At 59.6% G+C, this 16,934-nt stretch overlaps 1 protein-coding gene across 2 annotated transcripts in view; it reads right to left on the bottom strand.

Annotated features, from left to right (window-relative positions):
- CRMP1 (collapsin response mediator protein 1) overlaps positions 1-13,905 on the bottom strand; it is a 36,551-nt gene extending 22,646 nt beyond the window's left edge. Inside the window, exon 1 of one of the 2 annotated variants that reach the window (XM_059676028.1) lies at positions 13,428-13,905. In XM_059676028.1, coding sequence (XP_059532011.1) covers positions 13,428-13,808 — 381 coding nt within the window. In that variant the 5' untranslated portion in view covers positions 13,809-13,905. Of the gene's footprint in view, positions 1-9,446; positions 9,648-13,427 lie in introns of those variants that run through there. The other variant, XM_059676037.1, reaches the window with a different exon arrangement.
- Between the last annotated feature and the right edge of the window lie 3,029 nt (positions 13,906-16,934).

Raw genomic sequence — 16,934 nt, forward strand, 5'->3', positions numbered from 1 at the left:
GTACAGCTCACATGGCACCGAGCCTCAAGTCCTTGGGGATGGGCTACGGAAATTCCAGGCCGGCTCCGGTGGGCCAGGAATTCACAAACACCCCAGGTAGTGCCCGCGGGACCCTCCGTGGTAGATTGGGTTCCTGTTTCACAATCCCACCTGCCTCCGCCCACATGACTTGCTTTGACCAATAGAATGAGAGCGGCTGCTGGGTTTCAGCTCAGGCTCCGAGAGCCCACCCTCCTCGGGGAAAACCGCACGACCCAAGAAATGGCGTCTCCTTACGTCTGAGTCCCAGGATAGAAGCAAGGCGGGCAGACCTGACCCAGGCAGAAGCCCGAAGACAAATCTGGCTGAGCCCCGAGCCTCGGCCCCCCTCAGACCTTTCTCTGTAAGTAAATCGTTGGTGTGTGAGCCAGGGCAGCGGGGTTGCCTGCTGCTGGGCATCGCTGCCATGGAAGAGAACTGGCACCCCATCAGAGATCCGTGCCCAAAGCCACAGCCAGAGGTCAATATCTGGCCCAGAGACTTCATAATTCCATGACTCGGTCACGACCTTTAGTAGCCTGAGCCGCCTGCCTCCCAGCTCCAGGCGCCATCCCACCCAGCCTCCTATGGCTGCAGCACACTCCTGTGACTCACAGAAAGCCAGCCCATTGCCTTTGCCTCTGACTCCACCTCGGGGGATGGCCTGTCAGCTGGAGGCCCTCTGTCACTTCCCAGGAAGGCAGCCCTGTCGGTGACAGGCCTGACACCGAATCCAATTAACACACATTGTACTCCACTCGAATGAGCAGGGGACACGGTAGCATGGCATTCTCCTCCTCCACCAATCAGAACCACAGGCAGTCCCCATGGGCTGCAGGCCTTTTCTGCGAGCTCAGGCCCGTTTCCATGACAACTGCAGTAACAACACAGAGATCTCAAGCCCCATGATACCTGGCAGGTATTCAGGAAATCCTCCCTGCGGGACTGAGCACCTGGTTTTAAAATAACACCCCTCTGTGGTGCCCCCAGGAGTGGGCAGGGCCTCAGGCTGCCCACAGGAGGCGGGGGCCAGCTGTGTCGGCCTCTACGCCTACACCCACTTTTGTGTGTCCTGTCTGCTTCTCGCCTCACACAAAGCACTCTGAACAGAAGCCCGCCGCCTTTGAGAGACTCACATTCCCGAACGCAGGCTCGGTGTCAGCTCTGCATCCTGTGGGTTTCCAGTTTCAATCCTTAAAGAAGTGGGTCTGATGGCTACACAGGAGGAAACTGAGAAGTGAAGCCATTGGCTCCAGGTCACACAGCCAGGAGCCGGTGGAGACACTGTAACCTAGTGCCCCCTGCTGGTTAGCCCAGGGTCCTCCTCCCCGTACCTGATCAGCATGTGTGAGCCTCTCAGTTCCTTCCCCAGCACAATGGGGACAGGTGAGGACAGACAGTCCGCATCTACTCGGCTCCTATCCAGCCCGTCCCCAGGCGCGTGCACCTCCTCCTCCCTCCCGGTAGCGTTGCTGCTATTATGGCCAAAAGGGAGGAGGCAGAGTAAAGGCTCTGCAAGTTGCCACAGGCTCTCCAGAGGGAAGAAATCAAATGTGAGACCCAATCAGCTAATGAACATCGGCAACACCCCTGGGAGCCAGGTGCCTTCACCTCTATCACCGCGGCTGGTTAGGACAGGGGCCCGGCCAGCCGCCTGCGGCCTCCCCGGCCCCACAGGTGCCAATAACCCCGAGGCTCAGGCAGGTTGCCTCTCTGTGCGTCAGTTTCCCGTCGTAAAGCAGAGGGCGGTTCTGAACGTTAAATGAACACGGGCACAGCACTTAGAACGGGGCCTGGTTTTTTAATGTCCTTGTAACCTGGGGAACAGATCGCATTCAGATGCTCATGTCCATCCTCAACTTCTCCCTAACCGTCACCCCCACCCGCTCCCCAGGACAGCCCAGGGCTGACACACAGGTACGCGTCAGCCCTCCCCTTGAAACCCATCCCCAGCTGTCCTCACGCAGACAAAGCACATCCTCCTGGCTCCTCCCGGCCTGGCTGCCCCCCTCTCCTGGCCTTGTGCAGCCATACTGGTCTACTCACACGGCACTGTCACAGCCTGGGCCTCCCTGAGGCCTTCCTGCTGCCTGGAGGTGCTGCCACACCTGCTGCCCCCCGCCCCCCATCTCCAGCTCACCTGCTGGGCACCTGCTCTGACGCCAGGAACCTGCTGTCTCCCCCTGGAGTCCCCACGGCGCGAGGCGCACACCTGGTTAGCGCTGTGTCCTGACATCAGGACGCTCTGTCTGCCGGCTTGTCTCGATATGCATCTTCTCCCCGAGACTGTGAGATCCTTTCCACCAGGGACCGCACCTCAGCCCACCAGCCGCTCGGCAGGGAGGCCGGGGCAAGGCCCTCAGCTCCGGGAGCCTCCGGTGGAACGAATCACAGCGCCTCCCTCCCGGGGCTGGTTCAGAGCACAGGTAGGGCCTCTCAACACACTCAACACTGGCCTCTGAGAGCCACCGCTTGAGGCCACGTGTCTGCACTGGACGTTTCCACCGCTTGTATCAGCTCCTCAGAGGAGTCTATGATCCGGGGATGTTTTTAAGTCCGTTTAAAAGGTGCCCAGGAACTGAGTTTTATTTTGGATCCATTTTGTTCTGCAGGCTCAGAAACCAAGGACAGCAGAAGGAAGAAAAAAAATGGAAAAAATCCAAACATTGTACCTGGAAACTGTGCTGGGTGAGGACTAGAGAACTGGGAACAGAGGAGGTCCTGGGCCTCGGTGAAACAGCTTCCAGGAATATCCGTGTGGAAGAAGAAGGAACCATGAGATTCTGAGGGCACACATTGGGCAAAAGGCAGACCCTCAGGCCACATACAGAAGAGCTGCCCAGCCCTGACCGGTTTGGCTCAATGGATAGAGCATCAGCCTGCGGACTGAATGGTCCCAGGTTCAATTCTGGCCAAGGGCATGTACCTTGGTTGCAGGCACATCCCCAGTAGGGGGTGTGCAGGAAGCAGCTGATGGATGTTTCTCTCTCATTGATGTTTCTAACTCTCTATCCCTCCCCCTTCCTCTCTGTAAAAAAAATCAATAAAATATATTTAAAAAAAAAAAAAAAGAGCTGCCCCACAGCAGAGCTATCCTAGAGTAAACAGGCTGCTGGGCAAGGTGGTGATCTCCCCGTCACTGGAGGTATGCAAAAGGAGGGTTTGGAATTCCTACACTAGAGGGGAGATTGAAGTGGAATAGATGCAATGGACACTTTCAGCCTCCTTAAATGCACAAGCACAAAAAAATACATACGTTAAAAGGTTCCTTCCTATTTTGAGGTTGTATCAATCAAATATTTGCAGAGATTGGGGCTGAAAGCCTGAGGGTCTACAGATACGGTGTGACAACAAATACATGCAGCATAATTGGGGTCAGGTCCAGCCTCGCCCCCAAGCGGCCACCTGGCCACTCAGTGCATTTCTGCTTCATAACCACGGAGTCTTCCATGGAACCGACCCCAAGTTCTGACACCAAGCAGTTACTCAGTGGAGGTCCTGGCGAGGGTGTGCCACCGTGACCCAGCCTGTCTCTGGAAGGTTCTTACTGTAAAGCTTGCCTTTCAGGGTGACATGCAGCGAAGCCCGTTAGTAAATCAGATCCACCCTCTCCCCGCTGCCCACGCACCATACGGAGGCTTTCACTCTCTCCAAAGCCCTTCATGCCACCCTGGTCTCCTTCTGGGTGGCAGCCACCTAAATGCTAGCTCTATGGCTAGGACATTTGTTACGGAGAGTAAGATGCAGGAGGGGCTGGGACCTCGCTCAGCGAAGAAGCACCGTTTGCCACCTCCTCTTCATTCATCCCCTCACACGACACGGCGTCCCAGCTATGCGTCACCAGTGCATAGCGTGCTCCTGGGGACGCGCCAGGGAGAATCAGACGCTGCCCCCGCCCTCCAAGCGCATGAACCAGAGTGAATGGAGTGGGAGTGCTCACAATTCCAGCCCCGGGAGGAAGGAATCCCTGCAGGGAACGGGCACGGCTTACATGCAGGCCAAGGACCGCAAGGGCGAGCCTGGTCAGGGAGAGTGGCCGGTGCCTGGGCTCGGGCCTAGGGATGGAGCGGGACCTGCCTCATCGTGTGTCCACAGCCATCACCCCCCTCCTTCTGGCTGCTTACTTTCCAGACCAGCCACCCCATGATGCATCCTAGACTCCATGCCATTTCCGAGGCCACCAACTGCTGGAAGCTACCCGTTGTCTTCACAATCAGGAAAGCATAAGCAAGCAGCCCGGAACGCTGGTAGACCTTGAGCTCTGGCAAGGGCCAAAGCTATGCACCGATTGTTTAGCCGAGACAATGGTGGCTCAAGCAATTTCCTGACCAAATAGTCTCAGAGTAAATCTTTACTAATATTTACTGAGCTTTAAGATAGTCTCTCTGCTAGCAGAATTGACTGCCTAGGGGCTATATGTGTATCTAAAATTGAATAAAAGGTTGGCAGGGCCTTGAGGAAGACTCTCTGCCTGGCCCCCCAATTTCCAAATTATTTCTTGTCTCATCTCTTCATTTGCCCACGGCCCTTCTCCAGGTCCTGAACCCAAGCCACGCAGGATGTGGCCGTCAAAACTCTCGCAACCAACAACAGTTCAATACCAGTTCAGGGCTGTCGGCTCACAGAGCAGTTATGATCTGACCATTGCCTCTCTCCAGGCAGTCACTCTCAACCTTTTTCTGTTCGGGTCATACTTACAAATACAGTCCCCTTTGTCACAGTTTCACTTTCTGAGGTGTCAGTTACCTGTGGCCAACTGCGGTCCAAAAGTATTAACGGAAAATTTTAGAAATACGTAAACAACGCCTATGTTTCCAACTGTGCGCCCTTCCGAGTAGCGTGCTGAAATCCTGCTCCATCCCACCTGGAACGCCAATCATCCCTGTCCAGCGTATCCACCCACACCGTATGCACGACCCACCTGTCAGCTCCTTAGTAACTGCCTCCGTTATCAGATGGCAGCATTGCAGCGCTTGTGTCCAAGTCACCCTCATTTAACTTAACAACGACCCCAAAGTACATGAGGACATGCCAGAGAGAAGCGGTGAGTGTGTGTATCTACCAGAAAAACCACAGTCTATATAGGGCTCAGTACTATCCGTGCTTTCCAACACCCACTGGGGGTCCCGGAACGTATCTCCTGGAGATGGAGGGTTGGGGTGGTGACTGTGATGTAAAAATTTGAAGCATCATTAAACACCACCACCAAATAAGTCAGCCATCGTTACCAACCAGCCCTACTCCATGGGGCCATGTCTGTCTCAAGGGGCCTTTAATAGAAGCTCCTTAACTGCACTTGCTTGCTCGTCAGCACCAGGCGCTGTCCGCTGCCCGCACTGTTTTTTCTGTGCTCACAGGGCCAAGTCCTCTGAGGTTCCCCGCCCAGGGCAAAACCGGTCTTTTACTCCCACAAAAATGAGACTCCATTCAACACCGTCTGCTTGTGCGTGCTCAGGGCTCCAGCCAAGAGGTGTGACTAGAACACTCTGTACACGTGGCCGTAGCAAACATCAATGTTAAATGCTGGTCACATGCAGCAGCACACCCTGGAGGACTGCTTCAGTGCACAGCACGTGGGCGGGGCCCTGGGGATGGGACTCCTGCATTCTCCTGGCTTCTGTACTCGGCTCCCTAATCTCTCTCTGGCCCCATACCTCTCACCCCCATTCCATCCGATTTCACTCTGCAACAAACCGCTACAGGCATCTCAAATCCTCTGTGTAAAAGGGCAGGGAATAAACGGAATATGTATAGACAGGCTGAATGCCACCCTCAGGAGCGCAACAGGCCTCACACAGCTTCTGCATATTTGCACGTTAGAGCAACGACTTCCGTCCCATGTGACTCTCCGTTGATCTCTTTCTTCCCGGCTCAACGTTCCTGATTGTTTTGCACACCATACAGTATCACATCTACACTCATCTACACTCACACACTCAATTACACACACACACACACACACACACACACACACACACACACACACTCTGAAACACATTGTAACACACAGAGATTTCAAATCAAATACTGATTGCTGAGCCGGCAGACCAGCCTGTTGGCCCTCCTGCTTGACTCTGAGTTCTCCATGCCTTCGCAGGGCACAGCAAGAGCCTGCACACACCACCACATCTCTGTGGGCCTCAGTTTACTCTTTGGAACATAAGGAGGACACATCCAGGCTGTTTCCCTCACAGGACAGCTCTGCAAACCAAATGAGAGGTCATGGAATTCCTGCTGGATTCCTGCTGGAATACTCGGCAAAAGCGGAGATGATCAGGACTCAGGAAGTATTATTTTGAATATTAATGCTTAGCCACCATGGCGGACACTCTGTCTCCCCCCACAAGAAGTAGGCAGCCCCCTTCAGTGGCTCGGTGAGAGCCAGGAGGCCACGTGCCTTTGTTTGCCCAGAGCCACGCCCAGGACCTTCTAGTCGCTTAACCACAGCACTGGGTGCCCAGTGCGAGAAACAGCTTCTGCTGAGTTAATCCCCGGCTGGTCATTAATTTTTAAAAGCCACACTTGAAACAGAGCCTCGTGAATATTTTAAACCCTCGGGGGCTGAAGCTAAGTGGTTCTGCTTTCCCCTTCTTCGCTCCCAAGCTATTGTATTTTCTCAGGAAAAGGCTGAGGTGGAAAAAAGAGGGAAAAGACGCCACGATCGTAATCAACAGGAGCAGAACGTTTCATAACCCGGCCGTGTCCCTACCTGTGTCCACACTGCGCCCCGCCTGTGCAAGTGTCCACTCTCCTAGCTCTGCATTCATTGGCAAAGCTGGGACCTTATCCCCGTTGTTCAGTTGAGAAAACTGAGGCTCACTGGGGCTCAGAGTGACCCACCAACAAGCAGGGGTGACTAGAGGATGCACCTCCGAGCTGTAGCTGGTCCTTTCTGAAGCCCCTCCAGGCACCAAGGCCACACACACCCTGCCTGCCAACTGCGTTTTACTGTTCCCAAGATTTGCTCGAAGTGCGCGAGAAGCTGCCTGGGGAGCAGAGGCTGGGCTCCCATGATGCTGGCTTTGCTGGCTTTACTTCAGTCTCTCCAACATGCCACACTTGGGGGGGGGGGGCTCCTCTCTGCCGCGTCTCCTCCAGCCTCCCGTACTCCCCCTTACACCATCTCCTCCAATGGGTTGTGATTTCAGGCTGAAACGTCAGCCTCTGCTAAACTCTGGGAAGGCAAGGGCCAGGCTGGCTCCTTCCCACGTTCCCTAACCCCCAGCGCGCCCCATCAGACCAGGTGCTTTAATTTCTGGTAATTACTAACTTAGAGCTATTGACCAGAGTGAGGGTGCAGCCCTGGGAAAGCCACAGCCCACCCACTTAACCACTCCTGCTCCTGGGGAAGCTGAGGGGCCCAGAAAGGAGCTCCGGCCAAGGCCGCCCTCTCAGGTTCACTGTTTCTCCTTTAAACCACGGTCGCTCTGGCTGGGACAGGCCTGAGGGCCCAGTGAAACACAGATGCCTCCTCAAGGGCGGCTTCCTCGGAACCAGGCATGATTCTCAGCATCTCCTCCCTCGCCCCAGGCTATGGAAGCCCTTAGAGTCCCTTACACAGGGATCACAGGAAGGACTAAAGCGGCAGGACCAGCCAGCAGTTCTGAAGCCCCTACTATGTGCTAGCACGCACTGGGCGCTCAGCCAGGGTCCTCTTAGATGCTCAAGGGGCCTGGGAAGCGGCCAGTGTGATACCCACTTTGGAGAGCAGAGCTGGAGGCTCAGCGAGGCCACCGAGCAGGATGCACCCAGACATCTGGCACAGAAGCTGCCCCATCTCCACTCCAGATTGTCACGCGGGAAGGCTGGCAGGGTGACTGCTGTGTGCAGACTGAGACCTGTGCGCCCCCAGGGGCACCACTCCCCCTAACCCGCCTCAAAGACCATCCTGCTAAACTTCCTTCTTGGAAACTGGGGTCCTGGGAGGGGTACAGATCTGCCATGGGCCACAGTCGCAAAGGGACTCGGGGCTCCTAACTTATCAGTCACTGCATCGCCCTCCCCATCACCTGCCTCAGTTCCCCTGGAGGGGAGGGTTAGAAAGCCCCAAGAAGGGGACCCGCTCATACAAATACCCCAGACCTTCCTACCACTCGGCTCAGCCTGAAGCAAGCACACTCCTGCCACGGATTCTTAGCCAACGACGCCTGGAAGGCATGGTCACTGTGCCTCTCGGTCCCAGGGCAGGGACTCAGGGTGGGGAAGTGGGGGTCCCCCCTCAGGAGTTGCATCTCTGCACAGAACACAGCACGGGCCCGCGGGCTACACCTGCAGCCCGTCCGGAGGGGATTTCTCGGGGAAGATTCTGCCCATCGTTGGGTAGGATGCAGGGCTGTTCTGGGGGAGCAGGGGGCCCAGGTCTCTCCCAACCTCCCTCCACCTGCACCCCGGCCAGCGCACAACGCTCCCCTCAAAGGACTTATTGGGAAGATTCAATAAAACAAGGTCTGCAATATGTCGGGTGGGCGGGTGAGTGGGGTTGCCAGCTGCCTCCTCCTCCCAAGGCGGCCCCCCTGCAGGCTCCCTGGGGTCATCCCTGAGCCCGGATTTTGGATCCGTGAGGATGCTGGGTCTCCCGTCCGCAAACCTCAGGCATCACCCTGGAGCATTCCTCATGCCCAGAGTCCCCTCTCCCAGCACCCAGCTGCTCCCGCACCCACCACCCCAGGCCCGAGGGCCCCGTCCCTCAGGAATGGTCTGGTTCCACTCGGATACCAGGCAGGCCATGGGGCAAAGCTCTCAGCGCCCCACCCAGAGACAAAGCTTAAAGAAGTGGGATGCTTTGTCTCCGGCCACACCCAGGGACCCAGGGACCCAGGGACTGCTCGGCGCCCACGCCCCAGCGGTAACCCTTCCAGGGCCACAGCCCCCAGCGCTGCCGAGGCGTTTGTTTTAACTGCGGCGAGGAATGGGAGGGGCCCTCCGTCATGGCGCGGTCTCCAGGTGCAGACTTCCACCCCACGGTCTGGGAGCGGCTGGGCGGCCGGGGATCTTTTTCCTGCCTCTGTGCTAGAAGGAACTTGGCTGCGAGGTGCAGGAGCTGGGCAGTGTGGGCGGAGGTGCGGGAGGCTGGGCTCCAGGCAGAGCGAGGAGGTTCGGACCCTGCGCCCCTCCCTCTTTTGTTCAGCTCAGCATCCTTCCTCCCAGGCCACGCCAGCCTCGGGCACATCCCCTGGGGAGGCGGGGGCTGCAGGCCTGGGGACGCAAGCCTAGCCTCCAGCCCCGCCCCGCCCGCTCGCCCTCCGAGTGGGGGCTCCCCCACCCATTGTCCCCAGAGGCTGGGGGGAGGGGGCTGCAATGCGAGACCCGCCCCGCCCCAACCGCTGTGTCGCAGAAACCCTCGGGGCCGCCCCTACTTTCCCAGGCGGATCCGGACCCGGCGGTGACCACCCCCACCCCACAAAGGGGCGGGCGGGCCGGCGGCTTACCGTGATGTGCGGGATGCTCTTCTTGCCCTGGTAAGACATGGCCCCGGTGGCGCCCTGGGCCCGCTGGCGGACCTGGGGGCTGTCTTCGCACTGCCGGGCTCTCTCTCGGTCCCACTCCCCGCCGGCGCGGTGACAAAGCCCGGGAGGGACGCAGAGGCTCGGAGCTCGCGACCGTTGACGCGCCCGCTGCCCGGCTCCGGCCCGCGCACCGCCGCTCCGGCTGCCAGCACCGCCCGGCGCCGCGAGGGGGCGGGAGGAGGAGGGAGGGCGCGGGCGGGAGGAGGGCGCGGCAGACACACAGCGCCTCCCGGCGGCGCGAGCCGAGCCCTATTCGCCCCGCGGGCAGGAACCGGGAAGCGCTTCCCTTCCGATCGCCCCCTCTGCCCCCGCCCCCGCCCCCCAAATCGCGCCGGCTGGCGGACCCCCGCCCCGTGCGCACCGGCGGCCTCGCTCTCGCGATGGGGAAGGGCCGGTGTGCAGGGTTCTCTTTAAAGCAGGAGTCGGCCTTGCGATGCGCAGGCAGAGCCGGGGCGCGGCGCCGCCGCAGCGCGCAACGGTGGCCTCCCCGCCACAGCCGCTTGGGGGAGGGAGTGCGCGCCGGCCGGTGCCCAGGACCCGCCCAGGCTGCTGGAGCTTTCAAAGCCCCCAGAACCGGCTCAGAGGCGGCCCCCTCCTGTCTCTCTCCCTCAGATCCCGTTTGTCCGCCAGCCATTCCCTGAATAGACCCAGCACTTTCCCATCTCCAACTCCAAGCCTTTCTTCAAGCTGTCCCCTCTCCCTGAATAGCCTGCCCGAGACAAAAGCTTACCCATCCTCCCAGACTCATCCCCAAGGCTTCTCAGTAAAGCTCCTTCCCATCACCCTCAGCACCCGTCACCAAACCAGCCTGCCTGAGGCCTCAGCAGGGCCTCCTGCCTTCGGAGAGGGGGTAGCAGGGACCCACAGACAGGTCCTAATTCATGGCTGCCCTGCTCCACCCCTGCATCCGCTGAGGCGTCAATGCCAGGCCATCAGGGCTCCACCACTGTCTTGCCTACCGGACAGGGACTGTTTCCAGGGCCAGACCATTGGCGCTAAGGTCCCCACAGCCTCCTGAGCAGACGGGAGGCAGGAGGAGAAACAGGACTCCCAGGGGAGAGGGGACATTAGCCCAGGATTCAGAATTGCTCCAAGGAGGGAGGCAGGAGGCCAGGGCATAGCTGGCTAGACTTCATGACAAGGGAGGAATAAAAGATACGAAGGAGAAAGCCCCAGCAGGCCCCAGAACACTGGACAGAATAAAATGCTGACCTGCTCTCTGCCTATAAAATCCCAGCCCGAGGGGGCTGTACAATGACCCGTCTCCTTTGCTTTCCAGTTGTCACCCAGAGGCGTGAAGCACCCACAGGCAGGCTGGGGCTGAGGCCTCACCGTTACCCCTCCCGTCCAGGACAGGAGGCCAGAGGTGCCTGGGCCTTCGAATGGAGGTGGGTTGGAGCTTTGCAAATTCCAGGAACACGAGGCCACACTTTCCCACGTTGCAGGTGGGGAGCTGAGGTTTACAGAGGTCAAGTATCTCAGGTGCGATGCACATGCGCTGCAGCAGAGCAGAACCTGGGAGCCGGGTTCCTGCACACCTTGGCCGGGCTCACTCACTCATCCAGTCAGCCTCCACCCTGACCTGGGTGGATGCCTTATCCATGACGGGACGCTGTGAGGACACGCTCCCCCCCCCCCCCACACACACCCCTCCATTCTCTCTCTCCGCTTAGTTAAATCGGGACACTGTGAGGACACGCTCCCTCCTTCCCCCCCCCCCCACCCCTCCATTCTCTCCGCTTAGTTAAATCCTTGGACCCACGCTCGAGGGCGTCCCCAGTGCTCAGCCTGGGCAGGGACAAGACCACGTGTGTATTGGGGGAGGGGCACCGGCCAGAGACTGGCCAAACAGACAGCTGCTCCCAAGCAGACTTCCCCGGTACAAAGCCCCGCAGTAGCTCAGCCCTGGGCCTCGGAAGATGCTCCGGCTGCGCCGCAGAAACCCCTCCTCCCTCCCCAGGGAAGAGCTGGATGGGTGGGGGGAGGGCTGGCACCCTCTGCAAAGCGCAGGAGCAAGAAGGCCCGCCCGAACGGAGCTCCCTGGCCGCTCCATCCGCAGAAAGTAAAAGGTTGCCCCCAGGGAGACCCGGAGGCCCCCTGGACTCATAGTCTGGAACCTCCAGGGCCTCCAGAGCCCTCAGCTGGCTGGAGGCGCTGCCTTTTGTCCTGCCCCCTGTCCCGGAGAAGCCGTGGAGAAAGGGGGGGGGGGGGAGCAGGCTGCGATGCGGCCCAGGCGGAGCCCCGGGGGCCATGCTGCCGAGGGTAAAACTGACCGCAGCTCCTCCAGGGATGCGCTTCCTGCCAGCTCCCCGCCCAGCACAGAGCGCCCTGGCCTCCGGGACGCTCCACCGCGCTTGGAGGGGGCCTGGAGGAGGATGTCACCCGCACTTCCCACATGGAGCAGCTGAGGCTCAAGAGGGCGAAGGGCCCTGGCTGGAAACCAGGGTTTCCCAGTATTGACCCCGGCTTCTCAGTCTGTGGCCCTAAAGCCTCCCTTTTGGGCTCAGAAGGCTGGATCCTAAGTGAGGTTGGCCACCAGAGAAGCGAGGTGGGCAGGGGGAGAAAAAGGGGTAGAAAAAAGGAGATGGGACGCTCTCAATATCACTTTCCCTGGCCCCCACCCCTTTCACACGCCCTCAATGTACACCTTCCCTTCACGGGGCGCCGGCTTCAGGACCATGGAGAGTTCCCGAGTTATGGGACAGAGTCGCAGGCAGGGGTGGGGGGCAGAAGGCGACTCACTACTGCGCGGTAGCAGCCAAAGGCCTGCCTACCCTATTCCTCCAGGAAGCCCACCCAGATTTCTGTCCTGGTCAAGCTCTGACTCCTGATGGCTCACTTTATGCCTCTCATAGCATTTAAGGGAAGGGCGAATTAAAATGATGATGATGATGATGATGATGATGATGATAAAACGAACAACCAGCCTTTATTGAATGCTCACTACTTACTTCATTCTCACAAGGAATGTTTCCCAATCTGGCCTGGGGTGGGGCTGGGGTGCTGAGCGGTGCTCGGACGTCTACTTCAGGGGCTAAGCCTACAGGTCACTGGCCTTCTGCTGCTCCAACTTACATTGCCCAGACACCTGGCCCTGACCCATATATCCCAAAGCTGTGCCCTTATCCATCCATCGCCCCCGGTTCCCTGGCGACCTGCAGCTCAAGGGAGGTGGGCCCTCTGGCCAAGGCCTGATGTTCCTTCTCCACGGTGCTCCCCCGCTTTGGCAGAGGGGGCTCCGATCCAGGAAGCCAGCGGCTCGGGTTCAGACCCCCAGTCGGCCACCAGCTTGCTGGGCAGCACACTGAAGCCAGCACCCCAGGCCGTGCTGTGGGGCTCGGGAGCAGCCCCTGGGAATGCCTGCGCTTGGGGGTGCGAGGTTTCCCGTTCCATCTAAATCTTTAACCAAACCCTTCCCGCGGAAAGCCCCCGGGGCGAGGCTTGTCTCCGCTGCCAGCTGTGTGACCGTCCCTGACCCTGTCCCAGAGCCGCACACAGCAGGCGCTGTGAAATTCCTAACCAGTGAGCGAATACACGCGTGAACCAATGCGGAACCGAGCTGCCCTGCTCCTGCAGCGGAGAACGCGGGTCCCGGGGTTAGATGCACCCCAAGGGGCCCATGTGGCCGCTTAGCTAACTTACTTCCCCTCTCAGAACCTCCTGCTCTTCCTGCAGAGGAGGGTGGGAGCCGGCTCTCACCGGCCATGCTGGCCACCCTGACCCGGCGCGCAACCTCTCGGAACCTCCCACAGGACGGGCGGGGGAGGGGCCTTCCACAGCTCTCCCCAACCTGGCGGCGGCGGTCCCGGCACTCAGGCCTCCGCACTGGCCTCGGGCGACCCCACTCCCCGCCGCCCCCAGGCCCCGCCCCCTCCGGCCGGCCCACGCGAGCCCCGAGGGTACCTGGCCATTGTCCCGGCCGAGGGGCAGGTCGCGGGGCGCAGGGCAGCGGATGCACAGCGCCGGCGGCCGCTCGTCGCGCTCGCCCGGAGAGCTGATGGCCGAGCCCGAGGGCTCGCTCACGTCGCTGGCCGTGTCCTCGCTGCCGCCGGGGCCCGGCAGGCCGACGGCGTCCAGCTGGCCCGCACCGCGCGGCGTGCGCGCCGAGCCGCGGCGGCCCACGCTGTACGCGTCGAAGTCGATGGTCTTGTTCTCGTAGGCGCCCTCCACCGCGGCGAACATGCCGCCGTACTTCTGGCGCGGGGTCTGCGCCGCGCTGCCCGGCCGCGCCAGGTACACGGGCAGGTCGTCCTCCGTGTTCCACGCGCGCCGCCGGTCCGCCATGCCGGCCCCAGGCCGCCCGCCCTCCCGCCCGCCGCGGTCCTAGCCACCGCCGTGCGCCGCGCTCCGCGTCGGGTGCGGGCCCGCGGCGGCCCAGGCGCGTCTGCGGCCCGAGGCGGGCGGGGCGGGTCGCGCGGCGCGGCGGGCGGGGCCGGGGCGGGGCCTCGGGGCGGCCGGCTGCGGCGCCGGCGCTGGCTACAAAGGACCGGGAGGCGGGGACGCGGCGAGGGCGGGGAGGGACGATGACGTACCCGAGCCGCAGCGCCGAGGGGCGGCCGAACTGCAGTACCCTCCTGCACCCGCCCCCCCCCCCCCCCCGCAGGCTGAGCTCGGGCGCCCGGAGAGCGAGGGTGGGGTCCCGTGCATCACACACACACACACACACACACACACACACACACACGAGTCACACACAGGTTGGTACTGGCACACCAGACAATTAAGGCCATACAAACACGTGAAAGATGCACAGACATGCTGGCACACGCGAGTCAATGACACGCAGGCTCCCCAGACACACACAGGCTCGGTCACACACATCATAGACACTTCTGTACACACATGCACGCTCGCACATATTCCAAGCCTGTTACACACAGACCAGAAATTCTCAGTCACCCAACCCCGGGCGTGCACAGCGACCCGCCGAGATGGATTGCACCATCGGAGAGACACGTTCATTTACTCAACACTGTCACACCGAATGACCTGGCGCCTGGCAGGTTTTTTGGTGCTGGGGACAGAGCCGTGCACAAAGTAAACCGAGGCCGGCCCTCCAGGAGAAGACATTCTAAGGAGGGACACACACACATAACGTTCCAGGTAGGACGAACAGCAAGACAAGACACGTTCGCTCAGACAGAGAAACACACTCTTGCTTGAGAACCAGTGACTCACACGTAGATGATGCTCACGCCTGCAACACCCACGCAGCAAAGAGATTTTCACACCCTCATGCCAAAGACAAACTCACAGGGTGACTCCACCCACACAAACCCCAACAGGACACCCCCCCCACACACACACACACAGACACACAAATCCACAACAGACAGAAGGGAAGCCGAGAGCTTAAATGGAAACGCTCCAGAAATGGACAAAGAGTTAGATCACCCCCCGCACCTCCCCCCGCCACACACACACACACACACACACACACACACAGAATCCTGTCAGTCGCCCAGACAAATATTCTCCATTCTGGGGGTCACCTCTCAGGACCCCAGTCCAGCCTATCCTTGCTGAGCCAAGAGCATGCAGCCTCGGGGTGCTGGGCTTGCTGTGAGTAGAGCCAAGGTGGAAGCATGGGCTTAGGGTCTCTCTGCTGGGGCTCCCCTCACCCTCTCTTCAAGCCAGGAGCAGTGTGTGTCCCCTAGACACCGTCCCTCATTTTTCCATGATTATTACAGGCAGAGGGGCCTGCGGGTCTCTGGGGACCTGGGGGTCCCAGCTGCTCTTTCTGGACCGGCGGAATCGCCAATGCCAAACCCTTCTGCAGCAAGTCCAGACACACAGCATAGCAGCTGGTGGGGACCAGGGCCAAGACCCTCAGTGCCTCCAGGCTCTCTGAGCCCACCCCAGCACCCCTCCCCATGCTGGGAGCTGTCCCTTCAGCACCAGCCAGTCCTACAGCCCCTGGGAGCCCCAGACAGACAGCAGGATTCACATGATTCTTCTTGTGACTGGGCCTATGGGCTGAAGACTGGGGATGTGGGCTCCATGGCCTCAGGGACACCCTTCCCCCTGCCCTTCCTGTTATTTCGCCCAAGAGCTGGGCAGTGAGTGGGGTTATTTCCTCCCCACTGGGCAGATGAGGAAACGGGAGAGAAGTAAAGCAGCCGGCTGCCTGCTACCTGGGATCCCGCGGCCTCTCAGCCTGGCCAGGGGCACAGCAGGCGTTTAGCAAGTCCCTTTTCTGTGCTTGAGAGAGAAAGTAGTGCTGGGGACACACAGATGACTATGTATACAGCCCCTGCCTCCGAGAAGTGTCTGTTATAGTAGGAGAGAGTGCTAAACATAAATGAGAACAGAGACCATCACCACCGCCACCCCACTCGGCCCACACACCCCACCCGGCCCGGCCTCCTTCTGTGTGTCCCTGGGCACCCCGCACAGACTCTCCACAGCGGGTCCTCCTGAGGTCGGCAGGACTCCCGGCTGCAAGCGTTTTCAATTTTTTAATGAAAACTTCTGTCCCAGAAATACCGATACCAGCACATTCCAAGCAAGGACATTTCACTTTTTTCAGAAACTTCTAGAGCAACACCCAGGCAAATTATTTCTCTCTCTAAGCCTCAGCTTTCTCATCTGTGAAATTCATAGTTGACTAAACCCACAGAAATACCAGCGAACCCAAGAATCGGAGTTGGACAGAACCTTTGAGGTCAGCTCTCATTCTGTGCGCCTGAATCTGCTCTCGGCAGCTCGAGGGGACCGTCTCTCGGGCTTTGCTTAAATGCTGCGGGGGAGGGAGGCCTCACTACTTTCCAAGGAACCCCTTCTCACTGTGAGAAAGGGCTGGGCAGTTGTCAAGACTGGGAGGGAGCAACACAAGGAAAGAGGAAAGGACGAGTTGTCTTCAGAAAGGATGCTAGTCCCCACTCTGAGAGCTTGCTGTGTGCCGGGGGCATTGCAGGCCCTTCACAGAGTCCCTCCTTCACAGAGTCCCTCCTTTAAGCTTCCCAGCAACCGTCGAAGCAGGTGTCATCCAACCTCATTTCACAGGAGAGAAAACTGGGGCTCAGAGAGAGAAGTCATTCGCCGAGGGTCACAGCTGGCGAATGGTGCCACTGAAGGGTTAAAACAGTAGAGTGGTCCCAGTGTCTGTGCCTTACCGGTCTTCTTTAGCCCCTCCACACACCCCCACTCCCCCCACCCCCGCCCAGGAGCCTGGCAGAAGGGGTCCCGCTGGGAGAAGGGCGATAAAGGAATGGACTAGATTGTTGGGTTGGAATCCTGCTCTCCGTGCAACCTTGGACAATGCTTCCACATTCGTCCAGCACTGGGGGCGCCCACCGGGTCTCAGGCTTCCTCACTCCTCCTCACGCCTCTCTTCTTTAGTCAGGAGGGGATCTGACTTGGTTCAAGCGCCTGGCATGCGTAAGGGTCTTTGCAGACGCGGTTTCTTTC

Source organism: Myotis daubentonii, chromosome 1 (genome assembly GCF_963259705.1).
Source record: "Myotis daubentonii chromosome 1, mMyoDau2.1, whole genome shotgun sequence".
Classification (NCBI taxonomy): Eukaryota; Metazoa; Chordata; class Mammalia; order Chiroptera; family Vespertilionidae; genus Myotis; species Myotis daubentonii.